Source organism: Daphnia pulicaria, chromosome 4 (assembly GCF_021234035.1).
Source record: "Daphnia pulicaria isolate SC F1-1A chromosome 4, SC_F0-13Bv2, whole genome shotgun sequence".
Taxonomy (NCBI): Eukaryota; Metazoa; Arthropoda; class Branchiopoda; order Diplostraca; family Daphniidae; genus Daphnia; species Daphnia pulicaria.
This window is the reverse complement of record NC_060916.1, coordinates 13,633,942-13,658,320: the sequence shown is the minus strand read 5'-3', so window position 1 is coordinate 13,658,320 and position 24,379 is coordinate 13,633,942. Positions and strand designations below refer to the sequence as shown.

General features: G+C 39.3%; 2 protein-coding genes across 4 annotated transcripts; both read left to right on the top strand.

Moving 5' to 3' along the window:
• Positions 1-81: 81 nt before the first annotated feature.
• On the top strand, positions 82-2,404 carry LOC124337018 (lipoamide acyltransferase component of branched-chain alpha-keto acid dehydrogenase complex, mitochondrial-like). 2 transcript variants are annotated; one of them, XM_046791024.1, is made up of 9 exons: positions 82-191; positions 268-455; positions 519-703; positions 767-903; positions 968-1,249; positions 1,317-1,525; positions 1,586-1,778; positions 1,861-1,932; positions 1,996-2,404. In XM_046791024.1, exons 1-9 carry the CDS (start codon positions 132-134, stop codon positions 2,161-2,163), a joined length of 1,494 nt encoding a protein of 497 aa, XP_046646980.1. In that variant the 5' UTR covers positions 82-131; the 3' UTR covers positions 2,164-2,404. The 2 variants fall into 2 exon arrangements, with proteins under 2 accessions (XP_046646980.1, XP_046646979.1); XM_046791023.1 differs by having other exon boundaries at positions 764-903.
• Positions 2,405-14,673: 12,269 nt separating this feature from the next.
• LOC124336971 lies at positions 14,674-23,913 on the top strand. Of its 2 annotated transcripts, XM_046790948.1 has the most exons (7): positions 14,674-15,536; positions 16,484-16,513; positions 20,821-21,017; positions 21,093-21,253; positions 21,364-21,553; positions 21,998-22,204; positions 22,309-23,913. In XM_046790948.1, the coding sequence occupies exons 1-7, from the start codon at positions 15,139-15,141 to the stop codon at positions 22,893-22,895; spliced, it is 1,770 nt and encodes a 589-aa protein (XP_046646904.1). In that variant the 5' UTR covers positions 14,674-15,138; the 3' UTR covers positions 22,896-23,913. The 2 variants fall into 2 exon arrangements, with proteins under 2 accessions (XP_046646904.1, XP_046646906.1); XM_046790950.1 differs by lacking the exon at positions 16,484-16,513 and having other exon boundaries at positions 14,675-15,536.
• The last annotated feature ends 466 nt before the right edge of the window (positions 23,914-24,379 follow it).

Sequence of the window (24,379 nt, the reverse complement as noted above, 5' to 3'; positions counted from 1 at the left end):
ATACGAATTTTTTGTTGCCATATTTGCAAATTTATTTATTTTTAATTATTGTCAATAAATATAAGTGCGTACTCAGCGCCATCTTCTCTCCGTCTGACGTGATAAGTGTAAGAAGTTTTCCTCGAGTAAACATGGCTTCTGCTTCACGACGAATTGTTTGTAGTTTCCGACAACATAAGTTGTTCTACCTGGTAATTAGATTTTTAATTTGTCAACTTGATTCGATAAAATAATTTAAAAATTTATCCCGTGTTTAATAACACCTAGAAATCACGATTGCAATACAATGCCGTCCCATTGCCTATTTCTCGTTTCGGACCCTGCGGTCACGTCGAACAATTTCATCCAATAACTACTAGATTTTTTCATTCTTCGAAACCTTTTTATGGAGAGAAAGTACCATTCAAACTTTCAGATATTGGAGAGGGAATCACGGAAGTTACGGTTAAAGAATGGTAATAGTCTTTGTTTAACATTTATTGTCCAATGTATTCATGAGATTGTAATCAATTCTAAAGGTATGTCAAGGAAGGTGATAAAGTGGCTCAGTTTGACCCCATCTGTGAGGTTCAGAGTGACAAAGCATCAGTTACCATTACCAGTCGCTATGATGGAATCATAAGCAAGTTGCATTATGCTACAGATGATATGGCCAAAGTGGGTACACCATTGGTAGATATAGAAGTCAGTGGTTCAGTTACAGGTACAAAAAACAGTGGTTATTGTTTCACTTGATTTTGTGTTGCTTATAGTTTTTTTTTAGAAGAGCCTGTTGAAGAGTTGCAAGAAAAAGATGCCATACCCCTCGGTGAAAGAGAAGACGAGAGTTTGGATACTCTAGAACTTCCAGCAGAAAAGGTATTGACAACACCAGCTGTTAGAAAAATGGCCAGTGATCATAAGGTATGTTTGAGCAACAGAACTGTAATGGAAATTCTGTCAGTAAAACTTGGTTTTAATATTATAGATAAATCTACGAGATGTACAAGGAAGTGGGAGAGACGGACGTATCTTGAAGGAAGATATGCTTCGGCACATTGAAACTCTTCGTAGCTCTAAGAGCGCCCCAAAAGCTAAACAACAGGCGCCTCAGGAACAACCTAAACCTGTTGCAGCTACCTCTCAACAGCCATCGCCTTCAACAAAAAGCCCACAGCAAGTGAGACCAGCCTGTCCGGTTGGAGTGGACCGCACTGAATCGATTAAAGGATTTAAGAAGGCTATGGCAAAGTCCATGACTAATGCACTGGTATGATCAAGAGATTTCACGTTCACATTTTCGGTTCACAGTTTTCAAGATACTTATTTTTTTAAAGCGAATTCCTCATTTTGGTTATTGTGATGAAATTGACATGACATCAATGGCTACGCTGAGACATTCTCTGAAAGAGAATCCAATGGTTAAAGAGCGAGGCATTAAGTTGTCTTTCATGCCATTCTTCATTAAAGCTGCATCCATGGCTCTGCAACAGTTCCCAGTTCTTAATGCTTCGGTTGACGAAGCCTGCGAAAATATTACTTACAAGTATGTCACAAAAAACGAGTTTCTTTCTCATGTAAATAATCATTAAACTTCTTTATTTAGAGCCTCTCATAATATTGGATTTGCCATGGATACGAGTCTCGGTTTAATTGTGCCAAATGTTAAAAATGTCCAATCATTGTCTGTGATGGATGTTGCTATCGAACTAGCCAGGCTGCAGGAGCTAGGCAATAAAGGAGTTTTGGGCACTGCAGATTTAACCGGTGGAACTTTCACCTTATCCAACATTGGATCGGTTGGATATAAAACTCTTAATATATTTTATTGATTACTTTTTATAAATTCCTCGTTTAAAACGTTTTCCCTTTTAATTTCAGATAGGAGGAACTTATGCCAAACCCGTCATTATGCCGCCGGAGGTTGCTATTGGAGCAATAGGACGTGTCCAGGTACTTTATAAATTTCGGCAACCTCTAATTATTCAGATGATTCAGTAGTATTGAATTGTTTAGGTACTCCCTCGTTTCAACAACAAAGGTGAGGTAGTGAGAGCATCCATCATGCAAGTTAGTTGGTCTGCTGACCATCGAGTGATTGATGGCGCCTCAATGGCGCGATTTTCCAATTTGTGGAAGGCTTATCTAGAAAATCCCAGCATTATGATCTTAGACTTGAAATGAATATTCAAATACTAATGAAGTACTCTACAATCCGTCTCCTCCTGGCGGAAGGGTTCGTTTCTAAATTTCAAAAAAAAGAGGATCTATATTAGTGTATAATGGTCGCGAAGTGAAATCTCAACAGCATGGGACTCAGTCATATGGTCAGTATGATCATCAGTGTATGAAAAAAAGAAACTTGATATAATATACTGCCTATCTGTTACTTCACTAAGATAACAGATTAGTCCTACACGTGAAATTTTCTTTTAAATGTTTTTCTTTTACTTAAGTTTAATATTTTAAATAATATAAATAATATGACAGTGTTTGTGAATTTGTAGTATTATGCACTATTTATCCAGGGTGAACAACATTTTGTTGTACCAGTAATGCGTAATGCCATGTTTAATTTTTAATATTATTTACTTTATGCATTGCAACTTTAACAGGGGATAGTGGAGACGGACTTGGTCAGTGGCCCACTTGTCTGTCCGCTAGGTTAAGAAAACCAACGTATCTGTTGTCACTAATTACCCGTTCGAAAGTTTTCGTAATAATGTGTTGTGAATTTTCCCCATAAATCAGTAAATCTTCCAATTACTTACGATTCGGTTCAAGGTGCGCGGTTGCGTCGGTTTAAAGAGAGCAAATTAAGAAGCTTGTTGTGCTCAAAACAGAAACATTTGTAATGACTTTCTCAATCCAAATGAAATATTAAAATACTTACTAAATTCGTTAAATAACCTAACCTAACACAAAAAACAGTAACTACCCAATAACCGTCTAAGCCAACGAGCCCCCTAGCGGGATAATGGATCACATCGAATGAAGCAACAACCCCGCCAAATAAACGAAATCAAGTCTAGGCGGGCTGGGAAATGTTTTTTAGCCTTTTCTCTAAGCATGTTTTCATCTTTTTTTAGAAGATCCGATGTCAAATAGCGTTGCTGTGGCCCGGTCCGAAATTGTTAGAATTTTTTTAGGGGGTGATCGGTCTCGGCAACCGAACGGTTACACCGGACCGATGAGAGCCTTACAAAAACCAAAAATTGCATAATTTACAGTTACACTGGAAAGGATAGATGAAATTTAATATTTTCCGACTGTGACAACGGGCCAACCTATGTAGGTTGAAATGTAAATCTCCTTGAATAGTTCATTCTGTTGCGTGTAAAGTATACCGCCTGACCGCACTGACCCACACCCCGTGCTGTCTGTGTTGGGTGTCTATAGTCGAGACACAGGGGAAATCAAATCATCTGAAATGATACAGCTCTCCGTTAATCGAGTTCACAACATCACAGACTGCTTTTTATACTATACCAAAATTTTTCTCACGACAGCTAAGCATGTCTTATCTAAATAAAGTAGCTACTGACAAAAAAAAAATACGTGTCGATAACAAAAATAATTCTATTTGTGTGTGTGCTGTGTGTGTGCGTGTGTGTGTAGACACATATTTTGTTTAAGGATCCGTTTACTCTCGGCTGCTGGAATTTCGTTTTTTTTTTTCTGGTTTCAGCCAGACGTGCTGGTTGTTTTGGTTTGCGTATTACGTGTCGAAACGGGCGCAGACCATTAATTCCACTTGCTTAAACCGACCGTGACAAGAAAGCTGCGGCTTGTTTACAGTATATGATTTCGTGCTGGCGCGGAGATATGGTGCTGCCTTTTAACTGCTTTATATCCTTTTCGGTTGCCTCAACAGCCGTGTGATTGCGAGCCACAATCAACGATATGTTTATTTGTTATTGTTACATAACTTTGGACGAGCGGGAGTGCGGGACTCGTTCTGGCGTCGCTTGAAACAGCCCGGAGAAAATTGGGCCGGTCGGACGACACTGACCTGGCTGTTACGATGCCCGAAAGGAATAAACAAGGCTTAGGATAATCTTGAAAATATTGAGGACGCCAGGCGTGAAAATAAATCTACATAATACATTGAAAAACAAAAAAGAAAGTAAATAATATCGTAAGAGAACTAATCGAGTTTCCGGTTTCTTGAATTATAATATGTTCAGCTCGTCTTATTAAACAGCCTGCGTCATCATTTACATTATCCTTTGATTTTGGTATCTGCAGGGCACCTATAACCTTCGAAATAAACCCTGAATGACCTTAATGCAGGCCTGTTGTGAGCCAAAATCTGTTTGGACGATATGGCTTTATACACACGCAACATGTTTTTATAATGAATCCGAGTTTTCGAGATTACAAATAACTGACTAGAGAAAATATGAACTTGATAGTACTTAGTAAATTTCCCTTCTGTCTGAGCAAACGCAATAACAACCCGCGTGAATAAAATATGAAAAATCACGATGTTCCTTAACAGCAGTAATAGTAGATAAATAATCCGTGGCAAAAGGATCAGCAGACGTCAATTCTCGAATCGGGGCGTCAGTGGCGTCATGCTGCCGCCCGCCGTTAGGCCAGCAAGCATGCATGACGAGGGCGGGCGGGCGACTGGAAGCTGACCTTCAGGATGTGTAACATTGCCCGACGATGGCGGGAATAGATCGCGCAAGTAAGTATAATGATGTACATAGGAAACTGAATCACCTCGTCGTCAAGCGCCCAACCGCAATTCCTTTTATTTGATCGATGACTCCGCCGTTGATCGCGAGATGCTCATTTGAATGGCGAACAATATGTAAAGGAGGAAACAGTATATGCTAGACATCCGCTGGACATTCCCGCCATATAAAGAGGGCCGGCCGGCTACCGACCTTTTGGCTTATTTGAAATTTGCCTTCATCTGGTCACGCGAGGCTTTTTTATTGTTCGAACAGGAGAAGGGCCTATATAATGGTTTCAATAGCGTTTCAAGCGTCTCGACGGTATCAACTCGATATGATTTCAACCGTGTCTATCGAGAGATGCATGGGAATCGCTCCTATATATATATTGCTTCCGCCCGCTATGAAAGTCGGTTATTTTATTGGGTTCACAAAGCTATAAACAAGCACTCTATATAATGCACATCTGTCATCTCCAACGGAACTGTACATTCACAGAGTATTAAATTAACATACAAGATTTATTTACAGTATGCGATGTTGTGTCTATGAACCGCTAAGAACTCACTGGTATTATTTTTGCTGTCTGAACGGAATAACTTACAGTACGTATCTATTCAGGATATGATTTTTGACTCGTACTCGTATTGCTATGCATGTATCGTATATACTATATACCTAATACCGGAATAAATCGATGAAACCCATTTGACCTTTCCGAAAAGCGCGCGTTCTAGATTTGTCGTGATATTTTTTATTTGTGAAATCGTTTCATTTTGCCAGTTCTATTCCGAGCCTTTCATCATCGCTCGCTTATAGATTTCAGAAATGAATTGATATCTTCTCGGGTGAACGGCGAAGGTTTCTGATAGCCGCCCGATTATTGCTCTATCAGACACAGCGTGACAATAATAAAAAAGCAAAATTAATTCAACTTTATTAGATTTGGACACGCTAGCTACTTAGCTAGTCTCGAAATAACATCGCATGATGATGATATTTGTCGGCAGCCAGCCAACACACGCGTCCACTAATATTCGACAGTACGGCGTGAAATTGAGACATGAAAAGAAATGAGGAAAAATGATTGAATTATAAAATGGAATCAACGTTACGACGCGTTACGATAGATCAGATTTCACAAGATCGCAGACATGGCTCAATTTTTAATTTTTGTAAACTGCTGGTGGTTTCCTCTGTCATAAAAAAGTTATTATCAATTATAAGTTTCATTGCCAAAACGAGGTTTATTACTTATCGGTTTGAAATCGCAACATTTATACTGGTGCTGGTCTGAAATAACAGCGCGCGATCACATCTGCATTCGGATTTTTGCAACATCTAATTTATATAATGCCAGCTTGAGAGTGGATCGGAAGGGGCATATTTATAACAGCAAATTATGAAATTTTTAAAAGATAATTATTTTAAGCATTCCAACTCTTCGTTGGATATAGTTTCGAATATTTAGTAGCTTTATTTCAATATAAGTCTTATACTGAAATTATTATTTATGAGTCATCTCAAGGTACAATCAGTGAAAACACTGGTCAATAGCTCTTATAAGAGCAATTATACAGAGCTAATTTGTACTTTCTGTAAGCTGTCATGCAAAGCTAACTTAGTAATCGAACTCCGTTGAAATCCTGTCGAAATCGTCTGTATGGACCACATTAGTCAGCCTACTCGTATTTCTCTATTGTAATTATTTCTTTTTTTGATATAGTATACTCCATCATCGTGTTGTTCAACAATATCCGGAACACCGAGCTAGGGCGCCTTTGTTTCGAGCGGAGTTATAAATTAAGTGAAATCTTATCCTCTTTGACATTGGGTTCTCTAGATGACGCAACACCTTATCCACTTTCCATTTGCATACAGTACCCGACAGTACCCAACACCCCAAATATTCTATAGTATACTTGGCCGTTTATCGGCCCTTTTATAACATGGCCTCTTATGGCCATTCCACCAACTGACGAAACGTGATCAGTTGATCACTCGCCAAGTAAATCTATGGACTATAAGACATAATAATGATATTATAAGCGATTATAAGACTATATATTAATATACACACGAAGAACTTTAATTGATAGAGAAAGTACGACCGAGTATATGACGTCACGGAAATGGACCTCACGCGCCTCTCTCTCATTTTCGCTTTAATGTTTTAACATTTTCGCTGTAAATGTCCCTCGGCATGGATGTTTTGCAGGACTGCGGTTGTTCTAATCGGTTCTAGAAATTTCCCTCGGATTTCTGTGTTTGACTTTCAGCTTCCTGGCTTGAATTATGTCAATTATGAACGCACCATACTGATGCTGAGCTGATCGGACTTTAAACAAATAAACAACCACATTGTGTACATATAGTACACATTTGTATAATAATGTACAGATAACATCCCAATTATTAAATGATAATTGGTTCCTTACGCTTATTATCTATCGACAAAATATAAATATACAAATCGAAAGATGAAGTGCACATTTTGCTGCTCTGGTGAGATGATGTCTGGGCCGCCCAAGCAGCAGACGGCTTTCCGAGAAGCCAAGCAATTGCGACAGAAGCAGACAGTGCCGATGATTACTGACTAAACATTCTCCGAAAAGACAGCAGATGCTTTGCAGGAGAAACTTTGGGTTGTTGAAAAGGTCGTCGACTGATGACTGTACATTTATCACCATCGAAAGACGGTGACCAATTTATCACCACGGAGACGGTCGGCGGCGACTTTATCCAACTCATATTGGATAGGTCTATACAGCTTGTTTCAAACTATATATTTACACGTACGCATATATAGTTGATCGGAAGTTACAAGAGCGGTTTTCAGTTATGGAAATCAGTTTGAAAATGGTGAGAAACGCCTTTTGCTCCCGCTTTTTCTTTCAACCTGTGAGTTCGTTACACCCCATCACCCATTCTGTTTCTGTATAAAAGTTTTATTCCTTATTCCTGCTGCACACTTCATGCTGTGAATAGTTAATACGTTTGCAGCAGCATTCAAAAGGTTAATTGGACTTTTCACGGAGGTGTGCGCAATTTTCAGAGTGGAAGCCTATATAAGGGGGGATTGAATATATAACAAAAACATACTGTACAGTGTATACATATAAAAACCAAACTTTGTACATCCAGCATATTTGAGATCAACAAGCTATACGATACCGAGGTATAGAAAACTATCATACATTTTTTATTATTTCCTGAAATACAATCATCATTTATTAGCAAGGCTGGAAGGCAGCACCATCGCACCGACATCAACTTATATATAAGACACTGTCAACTATAATTACCATACGCACTTAATTGTTTTCCTTCTATTTGTCTGTGCGCGGAGTCAACTGCTGACGTAGTGACGTCCGAACCCGAACGTTCGTGTTATTTCATCTTCGTATATAGAAAAGCTGTTGTACATTAATAGGGGTGATGCCGAATGGAATAGCCTATATATCATTTCGGCATGTAGTAATAATTTTTTGTTCGTTTCTTTTTTGTTGTTATCTATATTGTCGCGGGACCCGCGGGACACAAATCACAAAATTTCTTGTTGTAAGAAAATGGTGCTGGAAAATTCCACGAGCATGTTGCAACTCTCTATAATAAGGAAAAAAAGAAATCGAACCTTTGGTAATACAGGTATAGAGTCAATACCATTGTATCTAACTGCGGTTATTCAGAGCCAAGGGATCTTATTAAGGCTTCTGAACAGTGCACATCTGCATTTGTTAAAGGATTCAAAGCAAGATAATATTAAGTTTGGTACGGTATTTGATGCACCATCATCGACTCATCCCATAGATGACCGACGCCACGTAGCCTTATATAATTATTAAGCGACACTGTCAGCAGACATCATCAACTGAAAGAGAAGATTTTGACACTAACAAGCATATAACTATAACGTATAACATTTGAAAATGATTCTCCACACATCTTTGATTCTTATATCAAACTTTCTTGGGTCGATAGGCGCATTGACGCGCGTCAGTGACCTTTCTGTTTGTTGATTGTATAAACTCTGCGCGGCAGCGGCAGACTGCGTAATGGCTGATGGCTGGACAACGGCAAGAAATCTCTAGACATGCAGATATTTTTCAGTTCCCAGTCTTCTTTCGTTTCTCTCCTACACGCTGCTGGTTGCGCAAGCAAAGAAAATAGCCCACAGGCCTATAGACTTGTTGATTCCCGGTTGTTTTGGGTGGGAATCGATTTCTCCTGACATCTTTACACAGGCCAACATACAAATCAATCTATTTTCTATAAATACAGAAGACTAATTGGTCCCTCACAGTTGCTCAACTGTATTACGGTGGTCCCTTTGATAATTAAACCGAGAATTAAACAGTTTCACACGTATCAACCAGGCCATCATCAGATATGCGTAGATACAAATTTAGAGACGACTGCCCAGCACTGTTGGTATCGGAATGTACGGTTGACGGTTATAACGGCTGTATAAAAGATATCCGATGCGACTCTGATGTAAAAGAGCCGCATGCACCAGCAAAGTCGTGAATGCATTTCCGGCCAAGAAATTCGACACGATCAGCGGATCGCCTGTTGCGACGGATCGGCTTGTTGCTTCATCGCGGCTAGACGACTCGCGTGCGTATACACGAAAGATAACACACCACGCAACAAGCATGCAGGACACACACAGCGCTCGTATATAAACTGGCATAAACAATAATAATCAGCGCAAACAAGGATTATATTGAGCGCTACGGACGAATATTTCCCTGTACAATTATAACACTCTAACTATATGCGAGCTAAATAAAAATGATGACAATAACAGCAAGGTATCAGAAATTATTGGTTAAAACTTAAAAGTCTGTTATTTCTAAGACAAAATTTTTAAAAAGAAGAAACGAAACCAAATGAACGATTACATGTTTTAAACGTCTGGAATTATTTTAAAAAAAAAGGTTTATGTATTAGTTTATAGAAGAAGAAACGAAATCTCTTTTGAAATCACGCAGTCAGCAAGGTCAGTTAACAAGTTTGACAGCTGTATAGCTACTATACTCTGCTGCGCTGGTTTTTCCCGCGAACATATTGCTATATAGACTGGACCCGTTCAACTTTTAATTTTATCTACTTAATAATGTTGTTATTACTTTTCTTTTTTTCGACATTCTGTCTATACAAGCAACTGTGGTAATCTCGACGAAAAGAACCATTGGATCAGCGTTGTGAGTGTGCTGCTGCTGGCATGCCAGACATGCACGAAGCCGCAGTGAAATCAAAGTAGCATGTGTGCTGTGTATTTTCGTCGTGGTCATTCCATTGAAAGAAATCCATGAGATTCCAGCTATGTAAAATGGCTAAACAGGATCTACGGCATTAGCATAGACTTGCTCATTGCTGTCTGTGTCTGTCTGACTTGGTATCGCGTCACGAGCTTCCGCGTCGTGCTCATTCTTCAATATATATTTAGACGAATAAGAGATTTAACGAGCTACTTAGTCAACGGGAAAATCGAGGAACATTTATTGCTTAATCCCTTCGACTGTGGCAATTGCAACACCAACATTTTTGTCTACTTTCGGTACAGGTTTATACAAGGTTTTTTGGCGAAGAGAAAGTTTTTCTAACTATGGTTTCCCCCAAACTATTGCGTGCTATTTTTGTATTTTACAACGGGCGCTGGCATGCCGCTGTTGGATTTATCGGATTTTTATTGTTCCCAGGTGCTTCACCTCTCTAACGAAATGTTATTCCTTTATAGCTGCTATATATAGCGCTCATCATTCTAACGAAATGCAAAATATTAAAAATCATCTTGTATATTATCATCTTGTATTAGACATAAAGCCTGTACATACTAATAATGACGCTTTCAACAGTGCGTCACTCCCAATTTATACTTTATTGTTTTCAAATAATAGCTATACTTTTACAGATTTAAGAAGATCTTATGGGAAATCTGTTTCGAACGCAGATGACAAAAACTGCCGTGTGGGTGTATTACCGGTATGTAATATTATACAAAATTAATAAAATTTTTCTCTTACAAGAAAGGATCAAATCCAAGAATTTCCGCACCAACCGGCACCAACAAACAATAAAAGCAAACGAAAATATAATTGACGCACGTGAATAAGTTTCTAGATTTATTATACAGCAGGCTCTTATTTCCATTACGTACTTGCGTGCCTCTTGCGCTGCACGTCGGGGCTCAAATGCGGTGGGTTTTTCAAAGAAAACATTCGAACGAAACTTAAGAAAAGTCTGGGGGAGTCTGGGTACAGTAAGATTACACTATAAATGAAGAAGAACGCGGTCATAAATGAAAGATTTTCAACGATATGTGTTGGCAGACGCGTGTGGTGCTGTTGGCTGCCTTTATTTTCTCATCACATCGCGGTAGATTTGGCGAATGGTCGCAGATATAAAAGGGACTGTATAACCGCGCACGGGTGATGCGTTCTTTATATGATGTGGAAAAGCCCATAAGTCGCATGTTGAGACTATATTATAGTGCTGCTGCTGGGTGTATATTACGTGGAATAGTTTCGCAGTTGGCCTGTATCAATGCCATTCGGCATATTAGAGAGGGGTTGGATGTAACTTCACACTCGATTATATATAGGGAGAGGAAATCGGGTCGGCGCGATGACCGGATAGAGCCGTTGGAGTTAACTTCTTGGGAGCTTCTCAATGGCTCAAATGTGCACCCAACGCCCTGCGATGCGCGCAGAAGTTGCATCAGCTGTAAGAGCAGAAGAAGAAGAAGAAAATTTCTTCTTGCCATATCCCATACATCACAATAACTCACCAGCACCATGAGATGTAAAAATCAAATCAGTTTCATGAAACAAACTTCCCGGAAACGGACTCCGAGCTTGGGAAATCAAAATCAGGCCGTTCTCGCGACGTACTATCAAGGCCTTCGGGGGGGGGGGGGGGGGGGCAGCAGCAAGTCGAGCCTCTGCTGTGATTGTGGCCACTGGCCAGCCACCAAAGTCCACAGTCCATATAGACTAAAAGAAGGGCGATTTACATTAGTACTATATTATGTCTGTCTGTAGGAAACTTGTATTCATTATTTACAGTGATTCCCCCATCAAATTGCATTCCGAATAAGACTGCTGTGACACGTGAAAATGAAGCGGCGACCAAATAACAGGTATAAATATTTTATACATTAGATAATTTGGTGTTTCTTATTGTGACTCATGTTATACCTTCACAATCGGAAATTATTAAACGCCATTTATAGTACAGTCTACTTTTTTTGAGGTGGTCCCATTTCATGAAAATGAGAACGGCATAGTCACGCTCTCCGATACGTTTGTTTTGTTTGGCCCCGGATCTTCACGATTTCACGATGATGTAATATCAGCTATCTGAATGTCGCTGCTGTGGACCTGCAGACATCTATATCCGGAAAGTAGTAAACAAAATATAGTCACGATTAAATATGAATGGCTGACTTCATTCTTCCAAGTATACAATGCACTATCAATAGTTGTATAGCGTATAATACAAAATCAACTATATTTTTCTCGGTATCCATCTGTTAGGTATAGTAATTCCCCCGAAGCTTTTGCTTTCAAAAAGGTTTCGCCTGTTCCGCCTGACCGTCTAATTATCGTCCATCTATTTGAATTTGTTTTGTTTGTATGTAAACATTTTGGAGGGCCAACGGGAATCAGAAATCAGCCTGTGATTCTGCGTTATCAAGGACACTTTCAAGGTTAAAATACACACCATTAATTGTTAGACGCTTTTATAGTCGAAGTCACAAAATCACAGTATTTATTAAAATAATTATTATGAGATATGCAAAATTGAACAGTCCACTCTTGACCGGGTAACAAATTTACCGGCACTCCACGGAGCGAGCGTCCATCAAGCAGATATTATTTTTTTGTAAAAGAATAAAACATTGTAATTAAATTCATCATACTCAGATCTTAATGTTTTTAATAGAGGGGGGGGGGGATCTCATTGGAAAATGCCTCCAAGCACTTAAACTAAGGGCAAACATATCATATACACATACATATACCATCAATCTCACTTGAAATGTTTCACAAAATATTGTAGATTTGATTAAATTAAATAATTAAGAACCGTCCACCAAGTCACCAACCTTCAAGTATGGCACGGTGCCAAATTAATCTAAAATCTTGTGTCTGATAACGTACCTGCAAAAAAAAAATAAGCTGAATAATCATGTCATGTCAAGGCTGTGAGTTTTTTTTTTTATTGCCAGAGCTAGATGTTTCACAATATGCCCTGGCGTATTAGGCAATTAGCCATTAAGCCTGCAATTCAACTATATACTCCACCAGCATCTCCTCTCCTATACTCGCCCACCAATCATTCAAATTTACCTTGAAATTATGGTCGACATTTCCAAGAGTCGCTTCGTAATGACATGAGAGTTGTTGGAAATAAGGCTAGACTCATGTATTATCTTCAGGCACTGAAAGCCGCAGTCTATTCCTTATAATTGAGAGCAAATGATTTGTTCAGATTTATATTCTTGGTAAAATATAGGGTATTATTGTTCTCATTGTACACTTTGAGTTGAGAGAAACCTGTTAAGTGTTTCGGTCAATGCACTTGATTTATATAGTACATTTACATCAGTTCCAGCAAGTAAGAAGCCTTTGAAGTTATCAAAAGATTCATACAAAATGTATTTAATCGAATAATACATCCACAATTGAATTTGAAAATACGACGGAAAAAGTCGATGGTAAAATAAGATAACATCCAAATTACGAATATCCAAAGTACTGTGCAACGCATTCAAAATAAATTGAAGACAATATCTGGATAAAATCTAATAATGTATACATGTAAATTTTGCCATTTCCACCTGATATCTTGCGATCAGTCACCTTTTCCTATATATCGCGTGATGTATTAGTATAAAAAGAAATTAATACAAAGTAAAAAAGACTATAGAGCGACGTACTTGCACCAATCTCAGCAAGAGACTGTAAGAGCAATCGGATATATAACAATACTGGATGATCGTCATAAAAGACTGACGCAACCACATGTCTTTTGACGTGACGTGTGTCTTCAGCAGCAGGCAGTCAACGCTGAGATCCCACGCTCTCTTCAGCAACACTCCCGCCCTCTTATTTCTATTTTCCTATCTCTTTTTTCTCTTCTATAATACACACAATCAAGTTTTTCTTCTCTTAAATAATACTCTGATTTTTGTGTTGCTGATGCCCTTCTCTCTCTCTCTCTTTTTTACTTTTATCAATGCATATCACTTTTTTATTTTGGCTTTTTTGGCAGTCAGTCGGATATATTGGCATTTGGTCTCGGAGGAAAAAAAGAAGTCGAGTGAAATGTCTGACGGCCCGCCCGCTTCATTCACTTATTCACTCATCCGTGCTGTGGCTTTGCCAAGAGACTAAAAAACACGTTCAAGCCCGTTTTTTTTTCTTTTCCTTTTTTTATGTTTTTGTATAAACTTTTCTCTCTCCTTGCCGGGTCTTATATTATTCCACCGCCCACTCACCCAAAGAGCTTAAGCTCTGCTCGGCGATAGAGAATATAACCTTTGGGCTGATTATCCGTCATCATCACCACATAGAAAATATCACCAATACATACAGCCATACCCATATACGCACGCACACAGCACGCACGCACATCAGACACGTTCACCATATAGTATACACACACACACACACACAGAGGGACCAAACGAAAGCGCAGCCAGCAACCTCGTCAGACTTGTGTGAGAGAGTATAAATCTAGACAGATATACAACACACAAGCAGCAGCACAGCAGTATATAGATACTCTTCTTTTTCCATCATTTTGGTTTCCTTCTTACTTTCCCATTCACCATCTCTTTTTCCTCCTCCCCCCTCTTCTTTTTTCTTCACTCCCTCCGCCTCTCTCATCTCCTCCTTCTTCCTCTCTGGGCTGCAATAGCTGCTGCTATAGCTGCCTGTGTGTCCCAGACCAGCACCTCAAGACTTTGCACCGGCCCGAAACTTTTGCCCGCCTTCAGTCCATCCTTCCGCCTCCACTTGAGCGCACGCCGTGTCTCACCATTCTTATAGCTCTAGCTCCTCGCATCACTCCGCCAGTCTATATAGTCGGGTTTTGGCTATCGTTTTTCTCCATTCTCACTCCGACTCCCGCCGTTTCCGCGTCAGCGGCGTTCCAGAAATAGTTGCGCCCACTTGCACCTCTCTCTCTCTCTCTTATAGACATCAGATTTGATTTTTTGTCACTTGACGGGTTTCATTCATTCATTGACAGGTTAACTCTTACCATTCATTCGTTTATAGATTCCACATATACAGCCAGTTGATTGTCGTTTTGTGATTTCCTTTCTGGCAATTGGCCGCAATCGTTTTTGGTTTGAATAGTTTTCAATTGCGTTTCAACTTAGAGTTCCCTGCTGTCGTTTTGTTTTTCATTTGCAATTACTTCGGTTGACAAGAGCGATCAAAAGCGGGCCTTTTAAAAAATGAAAACGTTTGTTTGTCCAATGGAGCGAGTCGCGGCTCGGCGTTTGTTGATATGTTTCGTGCTGGTTTATGTGCTGACGACGATCGAGTGTCTGCCGCTGTTCGACAGCACGGCGGCCGACCCTTCTGCTTCGTCGCCTTCGTCGCCGCTCGTCGAAGACCTCCTTCGTTTGTACAACGTCAGCAACGAAGATGTCGAAGCCTCCCGCCAAAAGCAGATCGCCATCCGCCATTCCAGCAGTGTCAATCATCACAATTTCCCCACCAACAGCCGCCAGCATCAACAACACCATCAGAACCAACAGCATTCATCGCTGCATGCTGCTGCTCATCCGGAAGCGGCGGGCGGATCTGCGTCCGCTTATGACGCTCAAAGCATCATTAATCAACGCAACAGGTAATATAGCTTCTTAAAATAGTAGAAGCTTTTTTTTTTCACCCTGCGTGTCCATCACGTTATTATTAATTCTCTATTAAAAACTCTATGAAAATGTGGGAGTATCAATAATTTCCGGTAATTAAGCTCATTTTGTTTGTTTTATTTTTTAAACTTTTTAAACTTTTCCTTTGTTAACGGGATAATTTGGTTTCTTTTTTTGCGGAAATAAATAATTAGATCGCTACAATCATTATAGTAATTAGAAATTCAAATTAGAAAATGATATTGCTGCTTAGGTTGTAAATATAAGTTAACAAAGGAGTTAATCATTTCTGTGTGATTTTGTTTGATTACTTGTTTAAGTTGCACTCCATCACCTAGACACCTAAACTCGCTTTGATTAATTTTGGTTGATGGTACATAATAAATAGTGTCGTTTAGTTGATTACATTACACTGTGTGGTGGGTGCCCGATGGGTCTATATTGCGGACTTCAATTGCATGAACGCTAAAGGCGCAATCCCTCACCTACAGGAAGGTGCTGACACGCAAACATTCCACACTGAATGATATTAGTCTGCCAATCCGTATTTGCCAATTCATTGATAATAAGTGGCATAATAAATATCAATTGAAATATACATTTTTAGACAAGATAAGATGTATCGGATACGAGTAAATTGCCTTGTCGTACGTAAGAAAAATTCACAAAAACATAAATGATGACAGGCATCTATAGGTACTGATATCAGTACCTATAGACGTCAACGTTGCACAGATTAAATAGCTTTTACTCATTCCAATAAGTAGTACCGGCCTATTTAATTAGTTTCACTGCGTATATTAGGTATTGCAAATATATGTAGCCATTATATTATTATATAGTAGAGGTTTTTTTTTAATTCTGATTGATTCTAAAATAGTTTTTCTGTTGTTGTTGTTGTTTCCTTTTTTTTAAATTTCAGATCAAATGTGGCTGTTAATATGAACAGCAGGTAAGGAAACATTGACATCACAATGCCCCATTTTGTAATATCTTGCATTCAGCAAAAAGCATTTCCATGTATTATTTCTATCTATAGTAGCAAGTAGTAACAGCAAAGTAGTGCAATGTTTTATGCAGCTTTGCGCTTTACTGAAATTTGGACTTGTCTCTGAAGAACGGCGACTCGTCTCTCGTCATTTAGCGAATGCAAAGTTAATGATATGCAATAATAACATGTATGCGAATGCTCTGAATGCTATACAGCTATATATATAGACTACTAAAGCACCCGTTATTTTGCAAGGGTAATTCTTTCACCCGTCGCTCCATTTCTCATTCGAATAAACTAGCGAATGAATGACGCGCATGCCACTGCCGGAAGTTGCATCAAAGTAGCTGAGCGCTATTACTTTTCTTCCGTTGCTATAGACATTTCTTGCTAATATTGTGTAGACCTACTTAGTCACCTGTCTAGCCTGTTAAACTGCTTATTTAGTTTGAGTTGATGGTAGATTTATAGTCGCAGCAGTGAAGGAATAATTGAGCGGACTATAGTTTTTCTCTTGAAGAACTAGCCATGAATGCACTCACTTGATTCCCTATAATTATCAACCCACACAAAAAGCTGATTGTTGCTCTGATTTTAAATTGAGATATATGTCGTGCCCGGTATGAATAGATGACGGCCTAAGAGTGCGCAAATCTATGTCTGTGACATTTCGCTCTCGGAACAGCGTGGCACGTCTCGCCTTGTCTGTTTTTTTTGTTGGCAGTTTTGGTTTGCGTCAATCCAGTCAAGTGGTGGCCACTTTCAGTCGTGGGAGGAAAAAAGCCATTCAGTAAAATCGGGTCGATAATAATCACGCCAAAACTCTTGACTTGTTTAGCGTCATGATTTTTTGGCTTCTGTGCGTCGCTTTTACCGCCGAGAGTGTGACGACCTACACCGTAATTGAATCGCTACAATTACCCAGTTGTAGATGGCTATGTCGTCTACCGTTTTGGCTAGCTTTAAATATTAATTTGCATATTTGAATGTATTGCATTTTTTATAAATAACACACACTTTAGCATTGCGGGTGTTTACCATAATGTTTAAAAAGTTCTTGGTAAAATCTTAGTATTTCCTCTTCACGAGAGTATATTTAAAATTTTTTTGCGATAATCGTCTATAACGTGAGTTATCGCGTAAAAAGGAGAACACTTTAGCCCATATCAAGCCGCCATGTTAAAAGCGCGGAAACATTCGCCATGTTTCCAAACTTGCTGTGGGAATTCTAATAGATACAGGCTATAATTACTTAGTTGGAGAATAGTTTGTCGTCGTTTATCAATAGCTACGTATTCTTGTTTTACAAGTTAAGAAACGCAGTGGCTTTGGCTAGACATCTTGAATTTATATTCGGCGGGAAGGGGCTAGCTAGTTCTTAGCTTGGAATGAATGAATAGATGGATGAATGAATCTCGTATTTACTCACTTCTTCTCCAAAGACGTAGAGACTGCACGAGGCAGACAAGGGCCGATCAATCTACATATAGTACAATGGGGAAGATAGGAAAAAGGGTTGGTGGGAAGAGGAGGAGAAAAGGGAACGAACAAGGCGATCTCGGCTCTTTCATTAAATAGAGAAAGAAACCACGAGGATCTTCAAGGGGTCCGCAACTCAAATTTACTTTTTATTTTTTTTCCTTTTTCCTTGCTTTATTTTTCCTTTTTTACTTTTGAGATAGGCTTTCCTTCAAGCGAAAATAAAAGGGTAGGGAGGGGATGGGGAGGAGGGGGGGTTCGTTCGCGCGCGCCCTTCTTTTAGCACGTAAAGTAAATTTCCTTTTTTTTTCCTTTTTTCACTTTTTTTTGCTTTTTTACCTTTTTTATTGTAGTAAATTTGAGTTGCGGACCCCTTGAGGATCTTATACAATTGACGCAATTCTTATTCTACAATTTACAATCTACACAGAAAACTCAGACAGTTTTTTGTCACAATAGTTCATGAATGGATGAGCCCATTGACGCTTTTTGTGAAGCTCTTATAGTTTATTCCCCGATTTCAAGCGCGATAGCCATGGCGCTATCTCTTCCCGCCAACATTTTCCCGTCGGATGCCTCGTATACATATAGCAGTCATGGATGATGACTGCATGCCTTCTGTTTCCTTTTGGCTCTCCCCTGGTTTTTCCCTAAAAAAGGGCAGCAATAGCTCCGTTCGTGCCTGGTACGACTGGATGTTTGTGAAAAATACCAATACTAAAAATACCAGAGATCTCTCTCCCCCCTTCTTCCTTTCAAATGTCTCGGCACTGTATAGGCCACTAGCCACTATATACTATAACGGAAGTGGTGAAATGAAAGTGGGGTCAAGACCAAAAACAAGTCGACAGGGAAGCATTTCACGGTTTCTCTACATTTTTTCTATTGAGTTATTCCTCCCGCATAGTGTAGTGTGTAGTACTCGTCTTTTTGTGTGTGCTGATGCTGACCCTCACCCCTCCTCCTCTTGGTCCCTCCTTTATGTTTGGACCTCCCTAAGCAAGGGGTCCGCAACTCAAATTTACTTTTTATTTTTTTTCCTTTTTCCTTGCTTTATTTTTCCTTTTTTACTTTTGAGATAGGCTTTCCTTCAAGCGAAAATAAAAGGGTAGGGAGGGGATGGGGAGGAGGGGGGGTTCGTTCGCGCGCGCCCTTCTTTTAGCACGTAAAGTAAATTTCCTTTTTTTTTCCTTTTTTCACTTTTTTTTGCTTTTTTACCTTTTTTATTGTAGTAAATTTGAGTTGCGGACCCCTTGTCCCTAAGAGTCCAGAGACTTTTGGTAGTTTTGTGTTCATCTTCTTCTTCTCTTCTGAGAAGTGCGAAGTGTTGCCGACACTGTCCTTCATTCCCCTTGCCGGCTGGTGGTGGTGGCGGCCTGTCTGCATTCCTCATCGTCGCTCCTCCTAAACCCCCTCCATCCATCCGCCATCTCTCCCCTTCTTCCTCTTCTGCTTTTTCTCCATCTTCTTCTTTGTGTCTCGCTTTCCTTCTCATTTTCCCCCCCTTCCTCTCTCCTCCTTTTCGGCTTTTCCCAACGTCGCATGTTTTCGGCTTTCAAACAGTGTGCTCCTCATCGTTCTACGAAAAGTAGCGTATGTCTGGACCGATAAGTCTGTGCGTCATAGAATGGACGCGTCTGTGTTTACATTACGTGTTCTGCGCCCGTGTGGTTGTGTCTGCTGTGACGGAAATCAAGGGGAAAAAGCAGACCGCTCCAGGTTTTTTCTTGTCTGGAACTGCCCGCGACTGGGAGACGCATGATGCACGCGCCCATCTCGCGCTCCGATACATTTTTATACAACGCTACACGTGCCCCATCCATGGTCCAATTGTGTCCTCCCATGGCATACAAATGTCTCAAATTCCCTACATAATGTTTCGATCAAACGATATAAGAAAAAGCGTTAGTTTTTTTAAAGCCATACAAGCATTTTTTTTTTAAATTTAAATTATTACATATTTAAATAACGTTTTGTTTAACAAATCTAATAACAATTTGTTTGGGATTAAATGGCTTTTTTCACAATACTATTAGTCTAGCGATTAACAACAAGGAAAATTTCATGTAAGCATTATGCTAGCACTATCTACTGTTTTTCTACGAGAACTTTATCCAAATTAATAAAATATGATCAGAAAAAATCTAACCGTTTATCAAAGAAAATTATTTAAGAAAAAGTTGTTAAAAATGTTTAGTACAAATTCACGCTCGTCGTGAACACGTTGTACCACTAGAGACGCGTCCAAAGCTATTGTGATCGTCGCTGGAATCACAGATAATTAATTTAAGATAATTTTTTGTTACGAGACCTATGTTTATAATTTATAGTCTCTCTCCTGTACTCGTCATATTTATATTTCTGTCTTAATTGCATTTACTTTTTTTTAAAATGTTTCCTACGTTTGACTGAAAACATTTTGTATTTGACGCCAAAGTATGTAGGCTGGATAAGTGGATATGAAACATTATCGATCCGTACCTGCAAGTGCTGTAAAGATTCGTAGACCTGCATAAGAACATTCTTCATTAGTTTGCATTTTATCTGTTCTTAATTCTTACCTTGACCGCTTTTTCCATATCTTCTGAACGGTTTCACTCCCCTAGACCAACAGTTCTATTATAACTAATCACATAAATTTTATACTATTTTATATCGCTTTGTTAATCTATATTATTAATTTTCCGCTTCTTTCATTTCGCCTTTTTAATTAAAAAAAAAATACTTATTCCGATCCTAAAAATTCTTCTAGTAATTTTATATGTTTGATTTTTATTGATAATTTTTAGGTCGGCTCTTCAACGTAAACAAGAGGTTTTCCGAAATGTTCTGGGTTTTGTTAACCTAAATGGCCGTCCTCAAGTTCCGTTCATATCGGGAGGGACGTCGCCTGGTGCTCCCCCAATTCCCCCATTTTTCTCTCCGTTCCAGCGCCCTGAAGCAACAGTTGACCTTCAGGAACGCACTCGTTATCTGCAACCATCATGTACGATGAATGAAATTTGAATAGCAGTTGATAAAAATTATTTCATACCTGACTCTTACGTTTTCATTGTCAAAGGTGACGGGCCGAAACACGCAGACGAAGAAATCTGGTCGTCAGGATCCACTCCGCTGTCACTTCATCTGTTCTTTAACCTAAGTGGGATCCAATCTCAGACTCGTGACGGCTTCCAACTGTATGTCACTGGAGCTAAGTTGCGTCTACTTAAATTCGCTGAGGTATGTAAACAAAAAATGATTGGCAAAGCAAACAACTGTACCAATATGAAAGTGATTTGATAAATGGCGCTCTTGCTCTTGTTATTAACTTCAATATTTAATTTTTGCAGGGAGAGGCGTTTCCTTCCGCCAACTTTGGCCCTGAAAAAGTAGATGCCAGCTCTGGATACGTTGGTCTAGAACAACCTCTGCAAACGCTTAAAGCTGTACCGTTCTTCGACCCGCCGTTGCTGCCTTCGGACGAAGATAAAATTCGCGTCTCGGTTCATAATTATACTCGCGCTCTCAAACGAAACCGAGGTACTACATATAGGCATTTTTATTCTCATATTTCGTGTTAGGCTTACTGAGAGATCTGCGTTTAACAATATGAATCTATACTTACCGCTTTCCTGTTTGGGAATAACGTTCGAAATGCTATGCAATTGGACATAATGTTATCATTTACATAATTGCATTTTCATACTTTTGGAGATATTAAGAAAATATTTTGAATTGGCCCAACTATCGTCTCGTCACTCTTGGTCGAGGTGTATCGTGCATCAAGTTTGGATTTTAAATTAAATAGTCCTCCCACAGATTATCATGAAAAATTACCGACAAAATAACGTAATAGTATAATGAATCATATCCCTCGAACTTTTAACATTTAAAGGTTGATTTATAGTTGATGTATAATATACAACATATTTTTTGTTTTCTGCCATCGAAAATAACCTCCTTTCCTTTTTCCAATGTAAACAGCCCAGAAAAAGAAGCTGTTAGACTCTCAAATGGCGATGGCCAAAGAAGAGAATTATATGAAGCTGGACATTAAACTGGCCGCTCGATGGTGGCTAGCTCCAGGTGGCCGTAACTTTGGGCTCGCGATAGAAGTCGAAGATACAGACGGCCAGCGCAAGCCAGTTAGCCGCTTTTTCCGACCTCGTAACTGCTCTTCTGAAAGTGAAGGTATATATGACCACCTAAATTATTTTTAGCCAATCTAATCACGATTTATGTAATATGAACGGATATCCTTTAAATAGTCCATGACTTTACATGTTTGTGTACAGGTTCCATCCGATCCGACGAAATTTTTGATCCAACAAACGTCGCATCGCCCGTTCTTGAGCTGACCGTCATTGAAATGCCCGAAGGTAGGAGTGTTTTCGAGTTGCCATCAAGTGTCATCAAAGGCCGTTTTGACGAAATGGAAAACGCCGGCAGTGAAGATCTGGACTCACTGAGTGAAATATTGGAAGAGCCGACATCGCGCAAGCATCGACACCAGCACTCGAGTCGTATTATTCACACTTCCCAGGAAGAGCAGGCTGACGAAGCAGTGCTCCGGACATTGAAGGGCGACGCAGTGTTAAGCACAGCCACAGTAGGGAAGCATAGGACGTCACATCGCACAGGCAATCAGGCGCCTAACTATCGTCCGACCTCATCTCCAGTGCCGACCTTAGCAACTCTGGAAGATCACGATCTTTTCCGAGAGACTGAAGAAGAAGAAACGACTCGATCCGAGGCTGACGAGTCACCTAACGTGTTGTGGTCTACCAGAATTTTTATGCAGAGAATGATGCAACAACCACCTCAGCAGCATAATTCAAAGATGACACATTATCCACGGACTAAAGACAACAGAAAACATTAGATATCTTAACTCCCTTGATCCACTCGCTTCTAGAAAGGATGATTAAAGAACAAAAAGAAATTAGTGGTTTAATTAGGTCGTGTAAAAAATAAATTCGATTTTCTGGGTGGGTATTCTGGTATACTATCAAAGTAAATCCCCACTCCTCGCCTGTCTGATATAGAACGTTCCCGTCTTTGCCCAGACCTCTTAGAATTCATTCGCTTAATCAATTTCCCGAGTTTAAAGTTCAATGTTCAAATAATAACAAAATAAAATAATAATTAATAATGATAATAACAATAATTTAAAAAATATTAAAAAAAATAAAAGGTTTTAAGTTGTCTGATTATAACTATGGCTATTATTGTTTATGTTGCCCGTTCCGTGTAAATCAAAATGTTTGCCGAATTTTAAAAATAAGTGCCGTACATATTAGATTAACTAGAACTACCATCTATGTCCTAGACTAGACTGCGCAACTGTTTAACAGCCACGGCCAACCATTCCTTACCTAATAGGTATTCTTTCAATATTTTGAAACCCAGATAGACTCGCGGATAGATATAATGCCAAACGCTATAGGTTAAGATTTGTTTTCTCCAATAGCTCATCATTCTTCATTATATTATCTTATTCTCGACATTCAATATCTGATTCGATCTTGCTATTTTGCTATGCTATAGCGATATCGTTCTTCCCTAATTGCGCTGTACAGCTGCTTCTGTGCCACACTATTTCACCATCTCATCTACACTCGCCACAGCCTTTTCAAATTTACAAATTGATTAGAAATTGGCTATGTATATACGTGAAGAAAATAATTTGCGCGCAAGGTATCGCGCGCTGCCCTATGCTAATTTATATACAGAATTAAACCTAAAACGATTAAATAATCCGAATCGACAACAAGAATATTGGCTCCCCTACATTACGTTATTGTAATACTTCATTCTTTCACAAACCCCTAGTTTTTGTTACTTATTTGATATCGTTGTACGGTATTTGCATGTGAATAAACGTGAAAAACATACACCATGAATTTTCATAAACAAACTTGTTCTTACAAAAAAATAATTTCTGCACGATTAAATATTATATAAATGCACATTAAATAAATAGATGCATAGCCTACTCTAATCACGGCCACGCATCTGGCTAATTAAACAAATTATTGGAGTTCTACGCGTCATGGTAGAAGAGGGGATGGTATGTTCACGCATTCCCATAAGGCTTGATCCCAGGTTGCCCCGGTACATAGTAGTGACACCAACCGGATTTTCTCCAGAACTATGTCTGAACACGTTTTTTTTTTCTAAGTCCTAGCGAAAGAAAACAAATGGAGCAGTTGGACATCCTGCGTTGCCATGAATTGTTGGAAATCAGTTTTGTGTTCAATAGGGCCAATCAGCGTACAGCATTTTAAAGAGGCTGTACGCTGATTGGCCCTTTAGGACACAAAACTGATTTCCAGACCCCATGTCCAACTGCTCCATTAGGATTTT

What these genes read in the sequence shown, in the direction of transcription:
- LOC124337018 (XM_046791023.1), top strand. Translation starts at nt 132, where the DNA reads ATGGCTTCTGCTTCACGACGAATTGTTTGTAGTTTCCGACAACATAAG. An exon ending in AGTCAGTGGTTCAGTTACAG is followed by an intron (nt 704 to 763) that starts GTACAAAAAACA and finishes GTTTTTTTTTAG; the next exon opens with AAGAGCCTGTTGAAGAGTTG. An exon ending in GAGCAATAGGACGTGTCCAG is followed by an intron (nt 1,933 to 1,995) that starts GTACTTTATAAA and finishes TGAATTGTTTAG; the next exon opens with GTACTCCCTCGTTTCAACAA.
- LOC124336971 (XM_046790948.1), top strand. Translation starts at nt 15,139, where the DNA reads ATGAAAACGTTTGTTTGTCCAATGGAGCGAGTCGCGGCTCGGCGTTTG. An exon ending in ATCATTAATCAACGCAACAG is followed by an intron (nt 15,537 to 16,483) that starts GTAATATAGCTT and finishes TTTAAATTTCAG; the next exon opens with ATCAAATGTGGCTGTTAATA. An exon ending in GTCTACTTAAATTCGCTGAG is followed by an intron (nt 21,254 to 21,363) that starts GTATGTAAACAA and finishes TAATTTTTGCAG; the next exon opens with GGAGAGGCGTTTCCTTCCGC.